The sequence below is a fragment of the Hoplias malabaricus genome, chromosome Y (assembly GCF_029633855.1).
Source record: "Hoplias malabaricus isolate fHopMal1 chromosome Y, fHopMal1.hap1, whole genome shotgun sequence".
Classification (NCBI taxonomy): Eukaryota; Metazoa; Chordata; class Actinopteri; order Characiformes; family Erythrinidae; genus Hoplias; species Hoplias malabaricus.
The window spans coordinates 8,307,818-8,335,401 of NC_089820.1; the positions used below are offsets into that span (position 1 = coordinate 8,307,818).

General features: G+C 37.8%; 1 protein-coding gene across 1 annotated transcript; it reads left to right on the top strand.

The window, feature by feature from the left end:
• The first annotated feature begins 2,654 nt into the window (after positions 1 to 2,654).
• Positions 2,655 to 26,112, top strand: LOC136679520 (atos homolog protein B-like). Its single transcript, XM_066658103.1, has 14 exons — positions 2,655 to 2,950; positions 10,221 to 10,295; positions 15,809 to 15,986; positions 16,314 to 16,457; positions 16,961 to 17,629; positions 17,926 to 18,355; positions 18,735 to 18,876; positions 19,379 to 19,605; positions 20,228 to 20,286; positions 20,435 to 20,528; positions 20,724 to 20,882; positions 22,116 to 22,184; positions 22,598 to 22,797; positions 23,517 to 26,112. Exons 5-14 carry the CDS (start codon positions 17,166 to 17,168, stop codon positions 23,668 to 23,670), a joined length of 1,998 nt encoding a protein of 665 aa, XP_066514200.1. The 5' UTR covers positions 2,655 to 2,950; positions 10,221 to 10,295; positions 15,809 to 15,986; positions 16,314 to 16,457; positions 16,961 to 17,165; the 3' UTR covers positions 23,671 to 26,112.
• Positions 26,113 to 27,584: the final 1,472 nt, after the last annotated feature.

Below are 27,584 nucleotides of genomic sequence, written 5' to 3' on the forward strand. Positions count from 1 at the left end.
AATCAGACCGGCCCTGATCTCACTGCCAAAAATGAACTGAGAACTGAGACCATTTCAGTAGCAATCAAACATCAAAATATCACAAGAATCAAAGAGCATTCAGTTAAAGTGTTGACAGAATTTCGCCAACGTAATGGCTGACGGATTAGAAGTCTGTTTATATCCCAAAATCAGAAGAAAGAAGGAATGTGCAAACTACATATTTCCCTGCAGCTGAACACCAGTGAAGTTGTGTTGAAGATCATTCAACAAATACTAGGGCTTTACATTGAAATAGAGTTGCCAGATGTCCAAGCAGAGTAACAAGAGATATCATCACAGATGTATGCTGGATTATGAGAAATGCCAAGGTAATCATGAAGGAAGTCATCATGTGCCTCATTGACTACAGCAAATCCTTTGACTGTGTTGAACACACGAGATTATGGAACTTCCTATGAAATATGGCAATACAAGTCCATCTCATTAGTCTAATGAGGAATCTCTGCATCAGTCAACTGTCATGAGTGGAAATTAAAAAACAGACTGGTTAAACATAATCAGAGGGGTGTGACAAGGCTTCGCTGTGTCACCATGGCTTTTCAACCTTTGCTGAACATAAAATGAGAGGAGCAGGACTGAAAAGAGATGACAGATGAATCAAGATTGATGGAAGAAACATTAATAATCTTTGAAATGTTGATGACACCAAAATCTGGAAGACCTGGAGGCCCTTCTAAAGAAAGATTTAGTGAAAAGATGGGACTTCAGCTCTTTTTCAACTTTTTTGAACACATTATGAGAAGAACTGGTTCACTGGAACAAAACGCATTGTTTGGAATTTGAAGGTAAAAGAGATGGAGGATGACCTGTAACAATATGAGTAGATACAACCAATAATAAGACGAAGAAGAAGAGAAAGAAGAAGAAGAATTATATAACAACAATCATAATAGGAATAATGTGAATAAATTAAATGCAATGAATATAATTATGCAATTTAAACAAACCAGAGCATTTGACTTTGGGTTTAAGTTATATCCCACTAAATGAACATCCTATTAGAAGTGAATTTTTAGTTTGCACATTATCATGCATTGCACATCCACTGTGTTCAAAATGGTTTCACATTACAGTAGCGCCATCTAGCGTTTAGAAAACTTAAAAAAAACAGGTGTGAAATAACAATATGAATTGGAATTGTGTGGAATTATATATATATACAATTAAACGATAGTAAAGTATTATAAAAAATCAGGTTATATATGTTATGTAAGTTTAAGGAATGCATTGTGTCGTCTTAATACACTGTTAGTAATGAAACCATCAATGGAAGCTGGCACTGTGCTGTATCAGTGGTATCAGTGGTGAAGCAATGTTTTAAGCCCACTACACCACACCACACTAGTAACACTACAGCTCCCCTCCCATAACACAGAAAGACACACCATTTCACCCTGTCACTTACTCAATTAATTGCTTTATTAAAATATTTTCTAATAATGTGGCCAACAAGTGGAACAATGTTTGAAAAATGAAAGTCTTCGCTTTGGTGGAGAAATATAAGGCATCTTCACATGTTATGGATGTAAATGGAATAAGGATTTATTCCAAGTGATTTTGGACCATTTGTGTTGTTACAGTAATGACTTTAAAGTCCTTGTTTCTGCACTCTTTACTGTCCATTTTATCAGCTCCATTGACCATACAGGAGCACATTGTAGTTCTACAGTTACAGACTATAGTCCATCTGTTGTTTTTTGTACTTTGCTTGTCCACTTTATCCCTATGTATCAATGATTAGGGCCACCACAGGACCACCATAATGTAGGCATCATTTGGTGGTGTTTCATTCTCAGCACTGCAGTGACACTGATGTGGTGGTGGTGTTAGTGTGCATAGTGCTGTTATGAAAGGATCAGACAACTGTATGATTAGTGAATCTGAGAGAACGGACAGTGAATATAGAACCAAGACGTGATGTTATACTGTTATGGTTGTATAGCACCATGTCAGAGTAGAAATTTTGCCTACTAGTGGCAACATGTGTTACTGTTCGGGTAACAGTTCGGGCCATTATTGTAGAGCTAAAAATATTACATTAGATATTTCGACAACCTTTACAATAAATGTTTTATGTTATAGCGCCGTTATACTTGATCTTACAATAAACAAAATCGTACAATGAAAGCACTAAATCATATTAATCAGAACAGATCGTGTACATTTGTTTGAGGTTTTTTTTTTATTATTTTTTACATGTTTTTTAAAACGTGAAATTTAGATATTTTTTTTACACTCCATTTAATGTTTTTCTTATTGACAGCTGTCCTAATACAACTATATATAAACGCATGCAAAATTAAATACATAAATGTAAGTAAGTGTGTAAATAAATAAATAAACAATCCCGCCGCGTCACATCCCGTCTGCGAGAGACAAACAGCACGTGTACTGGGCGTGGCCACGTCACCAGCTTCTATCCAATCCACGTTAGCGTCGCCTGAATATATTACTGCCGCGCCTGGATACTCAAATAAGGCGCAGGGTGTTGGCCAATAGCGTTCGAGGAACGGTAGAGATCCCGCCTTATATTCAAATAAGGCGCCGCTGCTCGCGGAAGTGTTGACTTTTAAAGGGCCAGATTCTCTCTCTCCCTCGGTGGCAGAGAAAAGAAGAGAAAGGGGCAGAAGAAGGAGGCCTCGGAGGGGCTAAAAGGGAGAAAATGGCAGAAACATGACTTTAATCGTCCGGATTTTCACTTTGGGTTGATTATCAATCGCTTAAGACTAGAATACGTCATTTTTCTGTTCTTTTCTGGGCTCGTTTGTGTTGAATCGATTGCTGTGATCAGATCTGATCAGACATAAAAGGCTGAAAACTCTTTGTGCTCCTCAAACCTTGGACTATTTTTGCTTCAGGCTCTTTGGATATTATTCCCCCTGCTCTTTCATTATCGTCTTTGTCTTAGGTGAGTTTTATAATCTTGGTAATCTGAGTAATCTGAGATGGTGTCTTTCTTTGGGTTGCTTTATGTGTTTTCTGTTCAGAGTAATGGGATCATAACTTCACAGTGGTAGCCCTTTTTTGTACCATTTCTTATGCAAGTGCCATATGAGGCTGATAAGTGAATGTATTGGGCATTTGTGAGTGTCCTGAGCTTTCTGGACGAGCTGTCTATTCAGATCTCATCTTACTCACACTCATACACCCATCTTTCCAGCCTCTTGCAAAACTGTTCATGTTTGCGTTTGTTTTCTGACAGTAAAATGTGCTTTTGACACTTGTTTGAGCTGAAGGAGTTTTGTCTGCAAGACTGACCACACTAACCAGGTGCACAAAGCATGTAGAGACACCCTCTCTACAGCTTCAGGGTGCAGGGGGCGTTTTTCCTTTTTTTTTAGGCTTTGGCTTTTGTCTGGGGCTCAGTCTCAGTGTCGCCCTACTCCCTTTATCAGTGTGGCTCTTAAAATCCAACCGTCCACCTAATGTCCAATAAGGACACCTTTTGAATCCCCAAAGTACATTATAGTTCATCATTTGGACTCTATCAAAGACCCACTACATACTAGTGCACTAGGAAGTAGTGAGCCATTTGAGACTGAGCCTGGGATTATACACCGTTTCAGCTACATCAAGCATTGTCTCCTTTTCCCCTTTTTTTTTGCATGAGACAGGCATACACAATGCTGTGAGACAAGGACTGAACTTACTGCAGAATTAAATATTGTCAGTGTATGCAGAATTCCATTTAAGCTTTTAAAAGAATTATCTGCAGCCTTAGGTGCTAAAGCATATTAAACTGACTCTAATTATATCAGAAAAAATATATATTTAATTATGTCAGATGATGGTGGTGGTGGTGATGATGATGACAGAGTGAGAGACACAGAGACAGACAATGAGACAGGCAGACAAAGATAGACAGACATACATGCAGACACAAAGCAGAGGGTTTGGGGAATGGATGAAATTGATAAGTGAGTCATTGAAAAATTGTCTGAATCCTAGTATGAAGAATTTTCCTCAGATCAGTGTTTAATACATTTATTCCTCCCAGTTCCTGCAGACTTGTGTAATGTGACTGGTGCAGGATCGCTGTGCGGTGCTGTAGACATCGGCATCTGAGTTACATCAGAGGGAGCGAGAGGGAGAGCAAGAGAGTGGGAGAAAGAGATGGGAAGGGTTATTGAGTTCATTGTGTACTGGAGCATGAATGGACCAAATAATGACAAGATGTTAGATTTGGAGTTCCTTTTTTCTGGATTTTTAAAAACCTAAATGGTTAAGAATGGGTTTGTTTTAATGTAAAATGCTCCATTTTAGAGAAATTTAGTCAGAGTTATTGACTGTGGTGGTGGATGGAACCTGGTGTCCTCCTCTAAATGTTTATTACATATTATGAATATTTAACTAGGCTATTTATTACAGCATTATTTTGCATTTGCAAGTATACTGTATTACAGTGTAGTTCCTGGCTAAACCAACCTAGAGGTATGTAATTACAGTTCAAAATATATAGAGGACCACTTCTCATCCCTATAATGGTGCTACATATGTTGCTGCAATGTAGAGGTAATGGATAGCACAATAAATAGTGTGTTAAAATAGTAACCCTCAATTAGAAATGCATTCATTTGTAGAGTATGTATAGTGTATTATTATCTGGGTTTAAGTGCAGTCCACCCTTTTTTGTGGAGCACTAGTGATTGCAGATCAAGTTTTACCATCATCACTATATGTACCACATATTTAAAGTATAGCTACTATATTTTACATAAAAAATTCATCTAATATATATTATAATACATATATATTGAATGATATTTTTTAAATATAATTGTTTTTATACTTGCATAGTACTGTACCTTAAATTTTATTTATCTTCTGTGCAATGACCGTAAAGCCTTCTGTTCTACTCTTATCTTATTCCTCTGTATTGTCCATGGCTGATTCGGGTCTTCAGACACTCCTAGCCTTGGTCTACAACAATCTGGGAGATAATTACTGTCTCACATTCTTTAGCCCCACAGCACAAAACAACCTGTTTTTCCAGACCAGAGGCATGGAGCTTTTACTGGTTTGTTTATGTGTGGATTTATGCTTCTTATTGAGGGTTGCTTGCATCCCTGCTAGAAAAACCAGCAAAACCAGCATATGTTGTGTTTTGAATGCATATGTGCTTGCCATCCTTCATGACCATGTAACTTGACAAGCAAAATGAGCACCTGACCAGTTTTTGACCATCTTAGACCAGCAAGGAACTGATGATCTCTTGATATTATAAGTAATAATTTAACAAAATATCTCTTCTGCTTGTTCCTTTAGATTTATTCCATCAGCCAGGACAGTCGTCATCAGAATACTTCTTTAGATTTATCCTAAATCTAGGAGACAAATGTGGCTACCAAATCTTGAAAGCAACTATTATGTTAACATTACGTGGTTAGCATAGCTAGATCACACACTTTCAACAGAATTGTTAAGTAATGTCAGACGTGATTTTGTTCATTTTGTTTCTAACATTATACAAACTGCATTAGCTTAAAGTATTTGTCATTCTAAATTTAGAGTCAAAATCCCCAGTTAAGGAAGTGTTTATATTGTGTGGATGTTTATACATTGGAAATTATGAGCTCAAAGCACAAAGAACATACTTGGTTTTAGCAGTTAGTGTTTCAGCTTCAGAATAAATTAGCATTTAGATATTTTAGCTTCAGATTGCTATTTGGCATTAGCATATATTGTTGTAACATTAGCAATCATTGTTTCAGGTTTAGAATCTCTCTCTCTCTCTCTCTCTCTCTCTCTCTCAGCAGTGAAATCCCCCCCACAGTGATATTATAAGCCTTCAAGCTGTCCTTGGAGTGTGTGTGATTTGAAGGGCAGTGCAAAGTGATTGCTTGTTCATCAGTGTTGTATGGTAATCTCTGTGGAATGACCAAACTTAATCTCTAATACTTCCCATTCACTGTATATTTAGACTTTCACAGCACATGTCCCAAATGTATTCTATCTACTGTACACTAAGTACAGTATTGTATTAAAATGATCAAATACCATGCATGTACAAAGTTTTGTAGAAACCCCTTATGTTTGATCTCAGCTGCTTTAAGCTGTACTCATTGTTGACACAAAAGACTTTTACACACACCTAGATACTAAAGATAATTGCAGAGATCTATATGCATTTACAAAAATATGTCCAACCAGAAGTTAGAAACTAATTCAGGAAGTGTGTGTTCTATTTATAGTAATATGTGAGATGAGACACCATTGCAAGGTTTTGCACAGATGTTATTGTGTTGATGTATGCAAACATACAGTAACCATGTTAACATCTCCATTATTAGAATTGACTCTTGCTCTGTTGATTTCTCCGTATACTCTGTTGTCATTAATGAGTAACATTGCACATTGCGACATGGCTAACTAACTTAGAGGAAGTATGACACTGGTAATATTTTGAATCTTTGATAATATTTGTCCTTATCCCTTGAAGGAGGATGGACAAAAGTGGGCCAGGCTAAGAACTTGCAGGCTGAAGGGAGTGGGGTTAGAACTGCTCCAGCTGATGTAGTATAGAAGGTCGACCATCACCTAGGATACACTTTGTCAAGGCTATGTCAACACTTCAAACACTTCAAACCTACATACACAGAGGAAGCTGTGGCTTCATGTAAAAGAATTCACATATTTCAACAGCAGCTTTTCTCACACACTAATGAAATTGCTGATTAATACACACACACACATAGACATTTTAAGCTGTGTTTCTATAGGGTATAACTTTAAAATTATTGCGACTCCTCTCTGAGTTTGAGGCAGTGTTTTGTTTTGGTTGCAGTGAAGGGGACGTTACATGTTCTATATTTCTTTGGTTTTTCAAATTCATCGTTTTGTATACTGAAGTGAAATACATCTCTCCAGACTCTGAGAACACCCTTATTGCAGTGCTTTGTTTTATTTATTTATAAACCATATTATCCACTAAACTTACTATATAAGTGCACCTTAATGTTCTACCATTACAAAATATTGTCCACCTGTTGCTCTGCATACTTTAATTCTTTCTACTTTGATTGCAGCCTCTTCTTTAATGGTCAGTGCCATGAGAAAACCACCACAGAGCAGGTATGATTTGGATGGTGGATCATCTTCATCGCTGTAGTGACACTGACATGGTGGTTTACATTTATGCATTTGGCAGACGCTTTTATTCAAAGCGACTTACAAAAGAGGATCTAACATTCAAACTACAGCACAAATTATATAAATTACCTTACATTAAGTGCCTTACAATAAGTGCATTAAAGAAAGACTTGCAGTGCAAAAGATACTCTCGGAAGAGTTGGGTTTTCAAGGATTTCTTGAATGCGGAGAGGGTTTCTGTTGCTCTGGTGGTGGTGTGTTTGTGTGTGTGTTGTGCTGGTATGAGTGGATCAGACACAGCAGGGCTGCTGCAGGATTTAACCCCCTGCCCCAGCATGTACGTGTGGAGTAGAAGAACTGTGCTCTCTGGAGTGATGGATCTCCATCCAGTATCTCAATATATTTGGTATGAATTCAGGAAAAATCATCTAACATCAGTACCTGAAATTGCAAATGTTTTTGTAGATGGCATCAAATTCCAACAGCAAACTTCTAGTTTCCTCTGTTGAAAAGCCTTTTCAACAGAGTAGCAAGTTGTAGCTTGAAGTAATTTGAAGAAATTCATTTTTGGCAATTACAGAATGGATGGGTGTTTAATTTTTTTTTCCCTCACCCCTTTTCCTTTGTCTGTTTGTGTGCGTTGATATTGGGCTAATGGGGTCTGGTGGATGTCTGCAGTCACACCCCCGGAAAAGACTTAGAGTCTTAAAGGGGAAGTAAACCTTATACCTGTCTCTGTGTGTGTGTGTGTGTGTGAGAGAGGACAAGAAAATGTTACAAATTCCACTCTAAAACGGAGATCTTTTTCTCTTTTCCTTTTTCAGTAAACCAGATTTTAACCTCATCAAGCACTGAATCTTCTTTTATTAATATAAATCTGTTTTTTTCCCAACCGTGTTTTATGCACATGGTCAAAATTTGCATAAAAGAGATAAAAGAACCCTCACACAGACACACATCCCCCTTTTGGCCTCTTTCTTTCAGTCTGTTGAGTTTAGAGTCTCTGAATTCATGTGGTGTGTGTGTGTGTGTGTGTGTGAGACACCTTATTTAAAAGTCTGAATTGCATTAGTACTGTGATAATGTAGCTGCAGCTACACAGGATTGACACTGCCTCAGCTTGAGAATGTTGGCTAGTTGGAAAGCTAGATATGGTGTTGGAAATATAGCTAACAAGATAGTGTTGACAGGTTAGTGTGTCATTTATCTTATGTGGACAGGTTTTTGTGCAAAACAAGATATTTCATGGCTGTTGTTGGCACTATGTTTCATTGGAACCTCTTTTTTCAGTTATTTAAATTAATTATCTTGTATTTTGTAACAGCTGTGACTGTGAAATACATGAAGACTCTTGTATAGTTGTGTGCAGCAGTCTTGCACTAAGACATGATAAGAAACTGGTGCTCTGACTTATCTTTTTAGCTGTGAACTTCCCTTTTCTGAAGCATATGTTTCCCTCCTGTTCCACTGTTTTGAGTTTGAAACTATTCACTTGCATGAAGAAAATCACTCTTTTTACATTTTTTGTTCTTAGTTAGACTTACCCTAATCTAGTTGGTGAATTAAACTCGTAGGTATCCTTATTCCACTTCGGTCATTTTCTATTATACGTATTGTACACATTATCTACATTGGTAGGTGGATTGGCGACTTGCAATGTCCATAGGTGTGAGTGAATGTGTGAGTGTGTCTTGCCCTGTGAAGGAATGGCACCCCCTCCAGTGTGTGTTCACAGTTTGTGCCCAGTGATTAAGGGTAGGCTCTGGACCCACCGCGACCCTGAACTGGATAAGTGGTTACAGTCAATGAATGAATGAACGAATACACTTCTTATATTCCTGTGTAATTAAATATGGTGAATTGTTTGTTTAAACACTGTTATAAATGTGTATTTATCTTCGTGTGCCTGACTTACCTGTATCTATTTGTAGTGAGATGTAATTGATATTAAAGTTGTTTGATATCAGTTTGTAGAATTTATAGTTCTGTTAACTTTTAAAAATGATGTATTTGTATTGTCCAATAGTTTAAGTTTAACAGTGTTGTCTCATGTCTGCTGCACTTTAACTGGATTATCCCCTTGACCCCCCTTATTATTGCATTCAATCATACAATATAATACAAAAATTAAATGTTATGTGGAAACACTACTCAGTAGTTTTTTCAACTCTTCAATAAATGGAAGCTATGTGGTTAGAGCTAGAAACTAGAAGAATTTAAACAAAAGGATTCTTAAGTGATCCTTAACAGAATATGAATTCAGGAGCGTTAGCTTTTCATTAAGAAGTACTTTTGTATAAGAAGTGTGTGTGTTCTCATGTTTTTTTCAGATTATATATATATATATACACACACACACACACACTTTTTTTTTTTTTTTTTTTCTCCTTTGGGGGGGGGCATGGGCTGTGTATATATCCAACAGCCCGTATGCATCTCCTGGGCACCAGCAACTAAGATCTGTGGCATGCTAAACACACACACACACACACACTGCAATTGTACACGCCTTCGCAAAACAGCCAGCACAGGTGGGAGGGACCATATCTGTTTCCATTTACCCTTGAGCCAATCAGGACTGTTTCCTGTCCCACAAACCACGCCCATGTCCCAATCATGAGTTTAGGCTCACTAAGCCCCACCCCCTTGCTGACTGAGCAACCAGCTGGAGAGAGAGAGAGAGCAAAACAAGCGAAGCGAACTCATTGTGTCCAAGATATTTGAAGCGAGAGATATAGAGAGTTAAGACAGAGTGGGGGGGAAAGAAGAGAGGGAGAGGGAAAAAAAGGTTAACAGACTTTAGGCTGTGCGTGTGTGCGCCTGCTAAAGGGAGCCTGAGAGTTTTTGTGTGCAAGTTATTGAGAGAGGGACAAGGGAGGGGGAAGAGAGGCAAAGCTGGGCATACCAGAATAGCAGAGAGAGACAGAGTATGTGAATAAGTGAGAGAGAGCATGCATAAACAGAGTGATCTGTCAGGCCTTGTGAGAGTGTCCCTGCAACAAGCTTTTTCAACTCACTTATTTCTGTTTTCTCTTTTCTTCCCTTCATTTACTTACTGATTTGGTGTTCTCTCTCTACTGTTTCTTTAGGCCTTTGCTTTAAAAAGAAAAGCTTTGAGTTTTGAGAAAAGGACTGAGAAAGAAAAAAAGGACTGTTACGGAGAGGTGAGTGAGTTGTGTTGAACTAAACTTTTTTCTCTCTCTCTCTCTCTCTCTCTCTCTCTCTTTCTCTCTCTCTCTCTCATATATTCATACAAATGAGATATATACACTTAACTTTCCTAACACAAATATAATCAAACAGTTTGCTTCTTATCAGAAATTACAAAGATAGTTTAAAAAATGTATGGAATGTCTAAACTCTGCTAGTTATAAATTGGTTAGTAATCCCTAATAACTTTTATTATTTGGATTCTGTATCACAGACTGTTATCTTTAAACATGGACTAAGAATATATTAGCATAAAGCTAAAACCACTACCAGACATGGAACATGTTATTGATGTCGGTGTTTATCTCTGATTGGTTAAGAAGGATGATGACATCACAGTCTGTGGTGCTGTAGATAAAGCTGCATCATCCCAGGGCCCACCCACAGCAGCTGAGATAAGAGAGAAAAAAGAGAGAATTATGTGGTGATGTAATGATTTCCTCTTAAATTTGACAGTGATACTCCATCAGTTTATTTAATTTCCACTTAAACAGCCATTATGTTCAAGATATTCAGTGTTCAGTGTCTACAGAACAACAGGTAGGCTGATCACAGCAGAAAAGGAGTAAATAATTAAGCATTAGACAGCAGTTTTGGGTCAGTCGATTTTTCTTCAGTTGCAGGTAGCAATATTTAGAGGATGATTTACATCTGAAATAATGATGGCATTGATAATAATAATAATAACTAATGAGTTTGTTTTACTAACTTAAAATGACTGAACTTAAATAGATATTTATTAAACACTGTTAATATCTGCATATTCTTTTTGTTTTCTTGAAATAAAGACTCTGTCTGAAGTGCACTGATTTTTGTTGGGCCGCCTACCGGGGCGAGATAGAAGGGGCATTTTCGTTTACTGACTGACTCCTAATGTTGAAACGTACATGAGCGAGTAGAAACTGTTAGTTTAGCCGTATTTCAGAGAGAACTTAAGGTGGCGCCACTACATCGTCTGTTGTTAGTTCAGCCATATTTCACATTCTAGTTTGTGACTTTAATTTGGAATCGTTTTGCGTGTTTCCACCAACATGAAGTGGTTCATGAACCAGAAAAAATAACTCCCAACTAGAACCAAATAATAGTAGATGCTTTAGAACAAACCGTGGCTGAATAATAAGAAATAAGACAGGAACACGTTTCGTTTTTGTGTTTCTAGGGCTGTGATTGGCGCAACGTCATGTTGACCAGAGTCTCAGCTCAGTGTTGGTTAGTTCACAAGCTCAGCAGGAAGGCAACATTTACACACGTATTATATCTCACAGAGAGAGGAGGACCGCTAAATTTGTCTTATTTCATGTGAGTGTATGTCTTTGGTGGGGAGGCATTTTGTAGCGCTAGTGTGTTTATAAAACTCCATATAGCTGCACGCAGACACATTAAACTTTACATGTTTTACTGTAACCTATTACATTGAATAAATAAGTAACTGTAATTCTTAAAATCAACAAAGTTTTGAATTTACATAAATAAATAAAAAGTGAACAATGTTAGTGCCCACAGTAACAACCAGCCATATCTGATTTTGTTCCTAATGAACATTGATAAATAATTCACATGAAATCAGAAATGTATTTTCCTCTTCCTAATGAACTGATATTAAATAGAAGTAATAAATGTGGACTAATAAATGGACTGTTTTAGTATTTCCTCTTTGCCTTTGTACCGCAAGAGCTTGACAACAATGGTTCCTTGGTGACTAGCATCAAACTTTCTGATTCAATGCACACTTTTATGTTCCTCTAGCTTTCTCAGTTTGAAGTGAACACTTAACCTTTTAACTTTCAATGCTGACCCCTTCCAAATGACTGATTAAGAATCATATTCTCCAACTATATTATTTAATTGTTGGGGTTTTTAACATTCTCTTTAGTAAAGTGTGATTCAATAATTTTCATGATAATTTGCGCTTATTTTTAACATGTAGCAGAGTAGCGTATTAGTTGAGCAGGGTAGCATTGAATTCAGCTCTGGATTGTTTATGTTCAGCGTCTTTTAAGGTGGAACAGTGTGTTTGAGGGTAATAAAAAGACTTGTTTGTACGTAGCAGACTTGTCTGTAAGTTTTTATTCACTGTTAGAATGATCACAGAAACTCATTTGTAACTTGAGTTATTTAGTTTTTGTAGCACTTTAGGTAAGGTAGCTGTTTCCTGAATTTGGAGATATTTCCATCTTAAGTCAAACAAAACAGCAAAAATTTATATAGTGTATTTTTTTCTTTCTTTTTTAATTAAAATGATGAATGTTACCTTTTAATTAGTCAGCCACTAGACAGCAGTGGATTATATGAAATAAGGTGTAGAATTAAATCAATAGTTTGAAAATAAAACAATTAAACAGTAACAAACAGCATTTTTTCCACGCATAAACTGTATGCCTTTTAAAAATATATTTATATTGCATTGGGTAGGGGCCTGGGGCAAATGTAACTTGAAAGAGGATGGAGTGATTGGGACACATTAATAATCATAATCTACTATATTTTGAGGTCAATTATATTTTCTGTGGCACAAATCAGATATTCTGGAAGATCTTAATAAGACGCATTAAACATCTAAAGGTCCAGACTGTTTTATATATTCTCTGTGTTACACGTTTAGTCTGTGCTGACTTTAGCGCCTGAGTTTGTATGGTCAGCTGTAATTGACCCTTCTTATGTTCAGAGATGTGCTTTGGTCATCTCTAACATGGTCACACAGTTCGGACACACTCACACTTTCTTTCTCTCTCTCTCTCTCTCGCCCTTTCACACACAAAACAGAACAAACCAACATTAAAATCACTGAAAGGTGAAGTGAACAACAAATGATTTTCTCAATACAATGGCACCTGTCAAGGGGTGGGCTATATTAGGCATCAAGTGAACAGTCAGCTTTAAAGTAGATGTGTTGGAAGCAGGAATAATTGTCACCTTAAAGCTCTGAGTGACTTTCACAAGCACCAAATTGTGATGGCTAGATGACCTGGTCAGTGCATCTCCAAAATGTCTGGTCTTGTGTGCTGTTCCTAGTATGTACTGGTCAGTACTTATGAAAAGGTGGTCTAAGAAAGGACAGCCTAAGTGTGTATGTGGACTGTGTGCTTAAAGCTGTCTTGAGAGAGTGTTTGATGTATTCAGCAGCCTGACTATTGTGAGATGTTCCCCATTAGCTGTTTTTCATAGGGTTACCTATAAATATGCCCTCCCCCTCCCCCACATATCTGCTTACACGTACAAACACTTTGTGGGTTCTCTCATGAGAACACTACTTGATGGCTTCATAAACATGTTTATTCATATTTTATTTATTTAATGAATTTTTGTATTATCTATTATTTCCTATTATATTATATGCACAGTTTTGGTTCTAGAGAAGCTTCGTGTTAGAATTGTTGACAGTGGTGTTGAATGGAACCAGATGTCTACTGCCTCACAAAGTTATTAGCCTACATGGAAATGTTTTCAACACTGTAGATGACAGTGGCATTAGTTTTTAAATTTATTTTTATAAATAAAATATTCACTTTTAAAATGATCTCTTTTATGGATATGTGCATGGAACCAAGATAAGCCCCAACAATATTCGTTTCCAGATTCATTCCATATAAACAGACTTAGACTGGTATAATTCACTGATGGTTGTGGAGAGGAAATAAATAGCTATATGTATGTTGCAGACATGTAGACTCCTGGTTCTATTTACCACTACTGTAGATAACACCATATGAGATGTGTGTTTTCTGTCTGATTCAGGCAGCTGTGAGTTTTTTGATTGTTAGCAACAGGTTAATTCCTTAGAGAAAACATTAACACTAGATCCAGACAGCACAATTCTCACACTGTCACTGGGACAGGTGTGGGGGTACCTTAAAAAACACACAGATTCCCCTGAGTGAGGTAGTCTTTCGGCAGATAAGACCTAAAGAAAAACTTAAATTCGCCCGCCATCAAGACCCATTTATAGTAGGTAAAATTGTTTCCAATAAAATTATTTTATTATTTATTGCATATTTATGATTTCTTTTCTCTTTACATGATATTGCATTAAAAGTTAAGAACATGATTGCCTCTTGTAAATATACCACATTTTTAACAGTAAAATAACTTTCATTGCAATAAATGTATAACAAATTATTTCAAACCCTGTTCCATTGATCTGGAAATTCCTTATACTTCTGTGATGCCCATAAGCTCCCTCATAGAATTACCATAATTCATTAGAGAAGATTTTTTTTTATGAATTATTATTATTAGTTTTTTTATTATTATTATAGTCACAAAACATTAATTTTTATTATTCATATTGTCACATCAAATATTATGTCTGTACTCCTGAGCATAACAACAGACTTCTATGATGTTACTGTGACTTTTTAGCAATAACTTTAGAGTGTTTCTGATTAGAGGAGGATGGGTTTCTTTTTCTGGTTCCTCCAAAGCTTCAAGGGTGTTTTTTTTGTCCTTGCTGGTGTCATCTTTCACTTACTCCCCCAGGGGATTTTGTTTTTAATTTTTTGCCTTATTACTGGATTTATAGCTGTATTGTGACAATATCCATTTAAGAAAAGCACTATACAAATACATTTTGACTGAGTTTTTTGCTATGCTGTTCAGTTTGATGAGAATATTGCCCTTTAGTAACCCTCATGAGTGAGTTATTTTATTTGTGTGTGTGTGTGATTAGCTAGCCTCTCTTCTGCTATGCTACACAAAGACACTGTTGTGCATTTTATGTGTATTCGAAAAAATCCTGTTCTTTTCAGTGAATCAGATCAATTAGCTCAGTATGCCAATCAATGTCCCAAAAAGCTTTTTAATGACTTTCATTCTCCCTTGCAACACAATTTGCAGTACCTCTTATTTATTTTTCAGTAAAACTAGCATACTGTCTAGTTCAAAAACTACAGGCAGCACCACATGCTAACATCACACAACACACAGGAGTTAACAACATAAAATTCTCCATACTGTGTCTAAAAACACAATATCAGTGTTTACTTTTTGATTTAAAGAAACAGTCCAGTTCAGAGTGCAGCCAATAATAGATGTTAGATATCTTTTACTATTAACTCAGCTTGCTGCCTAGCATAAGAGATATAATCATGGACAATCTGTTGGTTTAAGGTTTTTATCTTTGTTTAGGATAATTTTGTGATTATTTTAATTTAATAATATATTAATATTAGCTTTAGATGTTTTATGCTCATTTTGTGATTTGTATATTAGCCCAAATGAGCCACTTCTCCTTTTGTTTCAGGCATATGAACTCTACCATGCTTCCAGATGACCTGCAGCATAATAATACTAAATAGTACAATGAGTTTGTGCATGTCAGTTATTTGAATAACCATGCCTAAACCAGTTTTATAGCCCTTGCCGTATCTGTGGGGCAAGTGTGCCCTGTACAAGTCTCTATGCTGTGATTGGCTGTTCCTTTGCTGTAAGTGTTCTGGTTGGCTGATATTATAACTTTGCTCTCCTATAGGCTGCTGGCTCTGGAATGCCTTGCTCACAATGCAGACGCTGAGTAAACAATTGTCTTCAGGAGCCCAGGAGGGCTGTCATTGGCCTCTGGCCTTTTGTGGGTGGAGCTTGAGGATAGACTTTAGTTGTTCATTGGAACATTCAACAAGACCCCCACTCCACTGACACTCTGCCCCTTGGTGAGTCTACAGATTTTACACGCTCAATTTATTATTTCTGAACTTCTGTAAGTGCATTGTTCAAATAAACTTTATAGAGCATTATAAAGCACTTAAAGGTGCACTAGGTCATTTAAAAAAAATTCTTTAATCTATCTCCACAAATCAGATTACTTTCTAGTTTATGTTGTGTTAACTTATGTTTAAGTTAATGTTTTAATGTAGTATGAATTACTCAAGTCATGACTAATTTCTCTTTTATAGTAAATAATAGCAGGCATATTACCCCTACTCCTTCTGTAACGTGCTACAGTACAGTATTACAAATCTTTCTCTCTCTCTCTCTAGGCTGTGTGGGAATGCTGGTGGAGGGTTGTTGGGGAAGTGTTGGAGATGGCCAAACTCTGGACCTAGGGTTGGGGTCAAAGGGCAGGGGTCAGCACTGTGGAGTTCTTGAGTGGATGTGGACAAGCTCAGGAAGAGCAAGAGCATGTAAGACGCACCCAAACACAGATCCATGTCTGTTCACTCAGTGGCCTGCTGTTCACTGTTCATCCTCCTCATTCTCAGATGTAAATTTTAGATTTAATGTTAATTAAGACGCTTCAGACAATTACAAACACTTCATCACCAGAGGCTGTCATCTGTGACTATGGTGTTTCACAAAACAATTAATACTGGAATTTACCTATTTTATTTAGACATTGTGCAAGGCATTCCAGGAAATCATGTATCAAAAGTATGCATCAAGTATGAAACAGTTCCTCAGCACAAATCTGAATTAGAGTCTTAGAGAAGGGATGATTAATGTTTAAATAAAATTTGTTTGCCTGTGCTTTTTAGGTGTTAAGCATTACATTTTGTAATGGGAAATGCAGTTCATATAATGTGTAAAAGTCTTTATTAATTATGCCCAGAATTATGAGTAGAATAGAATATGACTAGTATGAAAAAGATGATGGTTTTAAAACATATGTTTTCTTATTTTTCCTCAGATGTTGTCCCTGGCATTATGGGAAATGTAGTGCCTCTGTCATAGAACAAATCTTCTGGGATTTATCAGCATCCAAAGCCTGTCATCCATCACAGGCCCGGTTTTAGTCTCTAGAACTCCACAGGACTTTGTAAGACTAATTTAAGGAGTAGATTACCACACAACTTTTTACATTTTTAAAACAATCAGTGTGGGACAAGGGCAACATGCGGCACATCCACATGGAGCTGGTGCGGAAAGATGCAGCACAGGCTGGAGCTGAGGGACCAGGCCCCCGAACCTTTAGCCAAGAAGAGCTCCATATGCAGAAGGTCTATCAGCTCTCAATCTTCTCCCAGAGGGGTGGTTTTAGGGAGAGCCATGGGTCCCTTAGAAGGGGATTAAAGCGCCCCCTACAGGATGAGCAGAAGAAAGATGGTGAGGAAGATGATGACAATGATGATCTGGAGGGTGGTGTGCTCTGTGGGTCAAGTACTGGCTCCAATTCCCACTTTCTAAGAGATTCAGAGACCTCTCTGTCACCTCCTCTCTCTCCCTCCCACACACACACTCGTACTCCCCCTGTCCCAGGACGAAGACCCGCCCAGCATAACCTAGACCGCCCGGTACCTGATGTTTTTGCTCCAAAATCACCCCCCAACTCCCCACGGGGCAGCGGCCTTCATCACAGGTTTGTTGTTTATTTGGTAAAAGCCTACTTGTGCAAGGAGATGGGAATTCTGGGAAATGTAGTATGCATCATGTATAAAAGAGTAAAAATGGGTCTAAAATTCCTCATAATTGCAAAATAAGGCACATACAGCAGCATCTAATGAATATATAAAAGAGTACAATAAAAAAAAACCAGCTAATTACTGACTTTTGTTAAATGACAAAGATGTTTGTCATTTAACGTAAGACCTTTGTTGAATTTTTTGCTATGATATTATTATTAAAAATGAACATTTAAAATATTTTATTTTGCAGGCGTGGCAAGGAGGAGGTGCTGCAGCGCCCCATTCAGGACTACGAGGATGAAGAGGATGATGAAGAGCGTGATGTGGATGTTTTAAGAGACCGGGAAATGCCCTGTTCTCCCCGTTCGCCACCTCTTTCTCCAACACGGACATCCATCATCCCAGGACGAAGACAGGCCCAGAGGAACCTGGATCAGCCTACCCCAGACGCCTTTGCCCCACTGTCCCCTAAATCCCCCCCTATGCAGGAACCCCAGGCCCTGCCCCACTCATTCACCCCTTGGGGCATAAGCGACAGAAGCCCCCCACCTATTGCCCCACAAACCGAGGCATGCACAGCTGGATGTGACCCACTGTGGACTATGAATGGGTACAGAGACCAGGGCTGCAGTAACACTGACCAGCCAGTGGAGAGCACTAACTGCACTTTTGAGCTCCAGGTAAAGGTGGTCAATACATTTTGGTCAAGACTGATTTTTCCGACCAATATTTTGACTGCAGTTTTATTGTGATTATAGTTGTATGCAAATACATGTTGACTATATATTTTGCTGAATTAAAATGTGAAATAAATAGCACATCCTCCTCAGATAACACATTTAAATATGAATTGTTTTTGGCAAACCTTGTTTCACAGTTTGTACTTATTTGCAGAGTTTAGCATACTGGGGATAAAATGAATGTAAAAAATAAATATATACCCTAATGTCTGCACAGTAAATTACTTTATAAGCTGTAACTGTAGAGGTAAATGAAGAGGATTTGTTGTTATTATATTTGATTATGGTGCTTTTTGCCATGTTTTCGGTCTGTCTCCAGGGACTCTCACAGCCTGCTCTGACTCCAGCCAAGGCTGTGGAGTGGGGTGCGAGTCTCGAATCTTCTCCACCACCTACAGAAAGGAAATCCCACCCCTCATCTCCCCCCTCCCTCTCCAATGGAACAACTCCCACAGACAAAGGTGGTTAGAATACACTCTTTGTAAAAGTGGTTGTTTGATTCATAACAACAGTGGACTGTATTTTTCATATTACATTTCCAGTACTTACATTGTATTGGTGCATCCTGGGTTCTCCACTAACATACATAATATTTTCTAAAATTGAAGGCATGCTTAGACTGTGTTACAGTAGTCAGAATAATGTTGACCAAATTCTGAAAAAAAAAAAAAAAAATCACAAATACTGCAAAAATAATTTGATGGTGTATTAAATTTGGTATGGCCAAAAACTTACCAACCAATCAGTCAGTAGCAGCTCTCAGTGAAGCAAACAAAATATGGCAATTTTCAATTTTTGGGAACTCCTCTCACCCTAACTGTGCCAATGCACTTTTCCTTCCCCATTAAATGCCCTCTTGAGGGGTAAACAGTGTGGGGAAATAAAACTTTACTCCAAATGCGAAATAAACTGTTTCCGTTTTTGCGTGAATTGTAAGGATTTACAACCCTTCTCTCTTGCCAGATAAAGGCCTGTCTGAGCTCCCCCGGGTGGTTCCAGGGGTGAAGAAGAAGCTGTTGTGCTCAAGTGACACCGGAGAGTCATGTTCTGAGGATGAAGGTCCGTCCACCTCGAAACGGAGTCGCCTTGCACTGATGACCCCGGGACTCGGCCTTGCTGCTGGACGAAGCACTGACTCAAAGGCTGCCCCCTACTGGACACACCTGCTCCCTACAACACAACAGGGCAAAGTAAATAATACACTAACGAGAGAGGGAGAGAGAGAGAGAGAAAATACCTAGCATTTGTTCTGTATACTAGAATGAGTTTTGTAGCATCCAGAATGCAACCCATTGAGAGAGCTTTTGTTAAGAAGGTGAGCTATACCTCACCTGACCACACAAATATATGCACACACACACAAGTTGGTCTGGCTCCATTCAGTTCCAGAAACACTTCAGGGCAGCTTGTACTCTGCTGAAAGAAAGCTAGAGGATAGGCAGAGGGAGAGAAAGGAATAGGTGAGAGAGGCGTTGCACTGAGAGATGGAGATGTTCGGTGTGGTGTGTGTGTTAGCTCGCATGCCAGTTTGTGTGGATAGCTGACGGACGGTTGATGGCGGTTGCCTTGGTGAGTGTGCAATGGCCCCTGGCTGTGTAATGACAACATGATCAGTTTTAAAAAATGACTGCATTTTAGCTGGAATGTCATAAATAGAAGATTCCTCCACATGTTTTTTTTTATTATATTTATTGATAGTACATTTTCAGGATATCATTTAAATAGATATTTAGAGACTAAAAAGAAAACAATTAGAAACAAGACATAAATGCATAAAAAAAGAAATATAAATGTACTTTTTTTCTCTCTCAGAGTCTCTCGGAGTGCTCTCGCTCATCCAGGAGACTGAAGGCCGGATCTCGCCTCAAATCGTGAGCCAATTTATTTATTTATTTATTAATTTTTTTATTAAATATATGCTGGACACTGTTTTCTGTTTGAACTGCATTTTAACTGTTCTTTTGGTTCATTTAAACTCTGCGTGCATTTGTGTGTGTATATCTGTGTGTGCGTGTGTAGTCGTCAGTTGCGTAGCGGTAGGAGGACAGATAGCCGCTCCTGTTCCGGTTCCTCTCTGGCCTCCATTAGCCGAGCTCTGCTGGGAAACTTTGAGGTACAAAGTTGTTCCCAATATTTGCACTAAATGCTTAGGCTCTGATTTCACTACTTGGAAAGGCATGGGGGAAAAAGTTTATGAAAGTTTTTCAATATGGCAACATTTATTTAACTTGAAATTCACAATATAAAACAACTTAAAAGTGTGTGTGTGTGTGTGTGTGTGTGTGTGTGTGTGTGTGTGTGTGTGTAGGAGTCGATCCTGAAGGGCCGTTTCTCTCCCTCTGGGAGGATAGAGGGCTTCACGGCTGAGATTGGAGCAAGTGGTTCATACTGCCCTCAGCATGCTACTTTACCTGTCCAAGTGACCTACTACCACACCTCTGAGCACAGTGCCCCCTCACCCTTCCTGGTAAAAAGAAAAAAAAAACACACCACACACAGTTAACATGTTCACACTTTTTACAGCCATGATGTATATCAACCATTTTCACACATTTCCAGAGTTTGCCTTTGCAAATGTCACTTTCATCTAGATATTTTCAATATCAGGGGTGTCCTAACTACTGAAAAGGCATGGGGCAACGTCAGTGTAGAGCATGCAGGAGGCATGGCATTAATTAACTGTGAATATGCTGGGCTTCAGTTTATAATGATCAATTGTATGGGAATCCATTTTGAAATTGTGTTTTGTTTTTTTGGATAGTTCTAAACTTGGGTGTTAAAAACACAAGACAGAAATATGATCAATCTTTCCTCAAAAATGACTAAAACATTCTCCTCAGAAATCTCTGAGAATGCTGTGGGTGTGGCCCAATACTAATGACTGTACGTGACTCAGAGCTCTCTATCACTGGAGAAGAGAATGCTGTTTACGTTACCATGGCAACACAGCCTCAAGAAAGAGCAGTCGCTGGGTTTTTACTATGAACTGCAGTCGACATTTTACACAAGATAACATTACATGATAAAATGGCACAGGCGGGTAGAATTGACATTACACATGATTGTATCAACTGGATACCTGCTAATTGGTTTCCAAATTGGTGCTTTCTACCGCTGCTACTCTGCTCTACTGCCAGCTGAGTGTGACTTTTATATTCGCAGCTACTTTACTGTACACGCCGGCCCAGTGTTTTGTTTGCTCTGTTTATGTCTTTCTCTCTGTCCCCATAGCTTGGTGAATAGCTTGATAGTTAGCTCATTTACTACTTCTACTCAGAGATGAGTAGCCTTGTGACTGGACAGGGTAATAGTGACATAAGCATTACCCACATTTAGGACTGCTCATTCTACATCAAGAGGACAGCAGTACCGGTCATTTTTGAGGAGAGATTTATCATTTTTCTGTTTTGTGTTTTTCATTTAAACTTTGCTGAATGTAACACTCAAGTTTAGAATTATACAAAAAAACACAAAATTTCAAAATGGGTTCCCAGGAGCTTTGAGAGATAATCTGGCCATGAACTTTGGACCATGATTACACGCTGATGTTATTAGCCTCATAGCTGGCTTTTCTCAAAGCATTATTTTAAAACATTTAAAAACATGAGTATAAAGGTTATAGTAGGTATTTGATTATAACAGGTATCTGAGTGAGGTACTGAACATGGTGTGTTCTGTACTTTGTGTGTATGTGTATCAGGGTGTGATCTCTCTTGAGCCTCTGGGAAAGAAAGGCTACAGCGTACCCAAAGCAGGGACCATACAAGTGGTGGGTCATAGTGCTTCTCTTTATCCCTTTCACACCTTTGTCCTTTTCTTCTCTCTGTATATCACTCTGTGGGTAAGTTATATCCAGAATTATGCTGTAGATTACAGGTTTAAATTTAAAATAATGATTTATGTGTGAAAAATATATTTTTTAAAAAATTGTTAATTGATTAATTTGATTAGCAGACATTCATCTCCTCCAAGCATTTTAAACTCAAATTACACTGTTTTCAGCAGTATGTTATTGGAAGAGACTTAGCTCGTCCCCAAAAACACATTCATGAAATAGAAGTATGTGTGATATAAATAAAAATACAAAAAAAATAAGCTGATGGGTCCTGTTCAATACAGTTTACAAAACCATTTGTATTTTTTTCTACTACCTTTAAGTTAATAGCACTGTGTTTTATGCAGACCTTATTCAACCCCAATAAAACTGTGGTGAAAATGTTCCTGGTGACCTATAACTTCGGGGACATGCCTGTTAATCACATGACCTTCCTGCGCCATCGTATCTTCCTGGTGCCTGTAGAGGAAGGGGACGGGCCGAGGGAAGGGCCACAGAGCTCCACCTCCGACAGGAAGAAGATTCTTTGCTACCTGATACACCTGAGGTGTGTGTTGTTGGGTTTCTGTTTGTTTTTCCCTTCCCACTGACTTGCTTTATGGGTGAGCTAATTTCATTAAGGTGTTACCACAGTTTCCTTTTCTTGCATTATTTCAGAGTTATGCTATCTCTTTCCCTGAGCAGGCAAGGATGAAGACAGAAGAGATTGAAGAGACATTAATTAAGGTTTAGGACAGATCCACCCTGTGTTTAACCCTGATAGCTGGATTTAAAAAGGATGCGTACCAAAAAGTATAATCAGTATGAAAAGGAATGGCCCTATAGGCTTGAAATAATAAGCCAGATTGCCCCTAAAACTTTCTGTAGTGTATTACAATATAACAGCATGAACATTTCGTCATATAACATTTTATGAAGAATAATTTATCTATATTTTTTTAAATAAGCCATGTATTTTGCTTACTTATTTATAAATGGAAACCATCCTGCAGTATTTAAAAGGGCAATCAGCAATCTGTTATAAACATTGGCACCCCCATGTGGGGGACCCATTCTAGGTGGCATAAACTTGTTCATTCAAGGACTACAGAGCAATTTGCTTCATCTCATGTTAGTTGTACTTTTTTATTTAAAAAATTATTTTTTTTGCCCTTTGATAAAAAAAAATAATGCTGTTTTAACCAGCAGGAAACTTAAACATTAATAATGCACTTTTTGTCTGGATGCTGATGTTCTCTATCTTCTTTTCTCTTTTTTATGTCTTAGATTCCAGAGCTCCAAATCTGGAAAGATTTACTTGCACAATGATATCCGGCTGCTATTTTCCCGAAAATCCATTGAGGTGGACACAGGGATTCCTTACGAGCTGAAATCTTTCACCGAGGTGCCAAGAAACCCCAAATACTCCCCAAGAGCGTGACACTCTCCCCCTTATCCCTAACCCTAATTCTAAAGATAAAATTAAAGCCCACCATGCAAAAAGAGAGGTGGGACACAAAAGACTGATTCAAACCAGACATTTTAGGACAGAACCACACAAACTTGAAAGACTTAACGCACACAGCACATGGAGAAAAAAAAACTCAAGCAAAGAAAAAGAAAACACGCAAATATCACCCTGTCTGATGGACAGAGTCTCTCTGATAATCAGGGTGTGACATGCATGCCTTGTGACTAAAGAGTTTTCCTCTAGTGCCGTTACACACTACCCTTCCGTCTGCCTGCAACAATCACAGCCCAGAGCCATCCTGGCATCCAAGTAGAAGCAGTCGTAGGACCTTGTCTTGCTTGGAAGCTCTGAGATTGGCCAGTAAGAGTGGAGGAAAGAGCAAACAGAAGAGAAGATGGAGTATTGGGGCAAGAAAGCTACAGATGTGGAATTCGAACAAGCTGCCCAAATCTGGCACAGAATAAATATAGATTTCACTATGAGTGACTTGTTGTTGTCTAATGACCAAGCAGGCCACTTTATCTGGGCATTTTTGGGGCAATATAGAGAAGGAACGCAAGCAGAAACAAGACTGAAGGATCAAGAATGTTCTAGAAAGAAAGCTACCAGCAGGATGAGAGCCATGAAAGGCCTGACCAACAACAATACTGACATGTGCAAGCAGAAGGAAGGGCACTGCCTATTTTTGAGTAATTATTATTATGAACAGCTTAACTTTGAAGCAAGAAAGTGCTACAAACCTATGGCTGCATTTCAAATTGCTCCATGCTCCCTACATAGTGCAACACGTCTTATATCTGTACAAAAAAAATTGAAACTAAGTTATTGTACAGCTAATAAATTACTCAGAAATGTGGATTGCCCTTTAACTGAGAGAGAGTGCACTACACTGCAAAAAAAAGATATTTTTATTGGGTACAGTTATCTTATATCTAGTCTGTATCTAACATTTTCTTATGAGTTTAAGTAATTTTAAACCAGATAAATATCTTATGCCTTTGACAGATCATTTTGCTTGATTTAGGCAAAATCAAAACAAAATTATCTGCCTAAGAAATTTTGCCAAATCCTATCGAGTTTATTTGGAATTCGACATTCCTTCTTGATAAAATCATTTAAAATGGGCGAATGTTTAGATATGTTTTTCTAAAAATAATCTTAAAATAGCCTATACTTACAACAATCACAACGAGAAATGTTAGCTATATTGACTTCATTTCAGACCATTTAAATATCCTTTGGTGTAGAAGCAGTTATTTCATGACCTACGTAGTGCACTACGTAGGGATTAGTGACCTATTTGAGATTCATCCTACCTTTTTTTTAAAGCCCTAATCGTGAAGCCACCTACAGGACAAAACCAAGTAGGGTGAGAACAAAACCATGAGTATAAACTGTGGGTATCATAAAATTAGCAGTTGCTATGGCAACATTTGGTCTGTTTCTGACTGGGGCAGGGGTTTAAAGCAAAAAGGAAAAAGTTGCACAAAATCCAAGTCTAAGACCTGTTTGGAGTGTAAAGCTGCCTTCTTTGGCTTTACACTGGAGCAACGATGCTAATGTAGATGCTAATGTAGCAATGGAATGTACTACCCCACTAATTAGTATGGTGCTAATAATTACACATCTATCTTAAGCCATGTTGAATTGTTCAGTAGTCCAATATACTTATGTAAAAAAAATGGGCAGTCACAATACTAATTAGTGTGCAAATGCTTTCCTTATCAGTTATATTAGTCTTATTAGCTCCAGTGTAAAGGTAAATAAACAAGCTTCAGGCACAAAAATGTCGCATATCTACATTTCTTGGTGGAGGAAAGAATTGCAAAATTTATAATTTTCCCTTTTTTTCATACAGCAAGCTAACTTCGGAATGTGTTTTTGTCATTGATGTCTACAGAGTCCAATATAGGTCTATTTTGAGGCAACTGTTTGTCAATTTGTTTGCTGATGTTTTATGTTTTCTTAATTTGTGGGCATTGGGCACAATCCTTTCCCACCCTTTACAAATGTTTTTTTTTTCTGTTTCAGATTTTATTGTTTTTATTAATAACACATACATGCATGTAATAATAATAAAAAAATGTTTGTAAATGGTTGGAACTCATTAAGAAAACATATGCATCATTTGCAAATTGTTCCCTCAAGACATTTTTTTTTCTTTGGACTTTGTGTTTCTCTGTCCTAAACAGGACAGGGAAATCCAAAAGTATTATTGATTTGACAACACTTACGCTCAAGCAGTTAGCTTGCTAATCAATCAGTTGTGTTGTTTAGCACTCCAACAGGAAACAGGTAGTAGTGTTTTTAATTTCTATTTGCAGATGTCTTAAAAAAAAAAAAAAAAAAAGGAAAAAGAGAAAAAGCAATATGCTGCACAATAGGGTGTGTGATTTCTCTTCTGGGGGGATAATGTACAAATGCAAAGGGGAGGAGAGGGATTTGGGGAGGGTATTTAAAATGACAAAATGTAAATGTATATTTAAACAATAAAATAAACTCTGACGCGAGGGTAAACTCTGATGCTGGGTGGTGTTATTTACTTTTTTTCAATTATTTAAAATAAAAACAAACATTTAACATGTTTAGGAATGCATTCTTATTCTTACTTATTCTGAGCATACAGAATAGAATAGAATTCAACTTTATTGTCATTGCACATGTCGCAAGTACAAAGCAACAAAATGCAGTTTGCATCCATCCAGAAGTGATCAGTAGTAAAAATATACTGATCAACAGTAAAATTATCATTAGCTCCTTGTTTCTACACTCACTGTTCATTCCCTGAGCTCCATTGACCAAACAGGAGCATGTTGTAGATCTACAATTACAGACTGTATTCTCTGTGTGTGTGTGTGTGTGTGTGTGTGTGTGTGTGTGTGTGTGTGTGTGTGTGTGTGTGTGTGTGTGTGTGTGTGTGTGTGTGTGTGTGTGTGTGTGTGTGTGTGTGTGTGTGTGTGTGTGTGTGTGTGTGTGTGTGTGTGTGATATAATCAAATACAGACTATGTATTACCTGCATTCTTTCTGTCTGATAATATCAGATAATATCTGTGGGAGGAAACTAAACGTGTCGTTTTTCCACGGTATGGAAGTTGTGTTCATATTTTGCCACTTAATTTAATGCAAAATTATGAAAAAGGTGTGTTGTTTTTGGCTGCAATAATTCAATGTACAGTGGGACATCTGTGCACAAATGGCCCAAAGATCCCAAAATATCCAGAAAATGGACTAAATTTGTCAACTTTAAACGGGCACTTTGGAAAGGACCATCCGCTCACTCCGTTATCTGTAGCTCATTTCACTGGTGCTTTTCCAACAATATGGGCATGTAATGAAACCAACGAAAGGTGTTCAAGAACCTCTGTAAAATGGAGGTAAACAGGGTAAGTACACTTACTTCACCTGTTTTAGTTGGTGTTAGTTAACGTTAGCTTGACTTGCTAAACTCGGTGGCTCAGATTATACTCGGCTACGTAGCTGCATTACGGAGGTTTATAGTGTCAGATGAATTCGAGTTCGACTTCGATCACATTTACAAGAATAACGGTACCTCTAAATTTGAGTTTAGCTTATTGCTAGGCTGTTGTCATGAATAATGTTTGTTATTTAGCTAGATACTGTCATAACAGTCAGTCATAACGGTGTTTTACCGCGGCGTTGTTCAGCTGTTGTCCACCAGTGACGTCACGGTTGCGTTAAAGAATTTCCGTAGCAAGCTCAGGTTTTTCCGTCAATTTAATAAAATTGTCAGTTTTAAAGCAAATTAAGCTGCTATTTTCATTTTAATTCATACTTATATATGTCAGTAACTACAATAATGTGAAATATTCATGGAGGTCCATTAAGTGATGCTTAGCCTTTAAGGTGAAACAGAAAATCCTAA

Bases quoted from the DNA above. Each gene is read 5' to 3' on its own strand.
- LOC136679520 (XM_066658103.1), top strand. From the start codon at position 17,166: ATGCGGCACATCCACATGGAGCTGGTGCGGAAAGATGCAGCACAGGCT. The intron at 17,630-17,925 runs GTTTGTTGTTTA...TTTATTTTGCAG, and splicing joins GGCAGCGGCCTTCATCACAG to GCGTGGCAAGGAGGAGGTGC. The intron at 19,606-20,227 runs GTAAATAATACA...TTTCTCTCTCAG, and splicing joins CTACAACACAACAGGGCAAA to AGTCTCTCGGAGTGCTCTCG.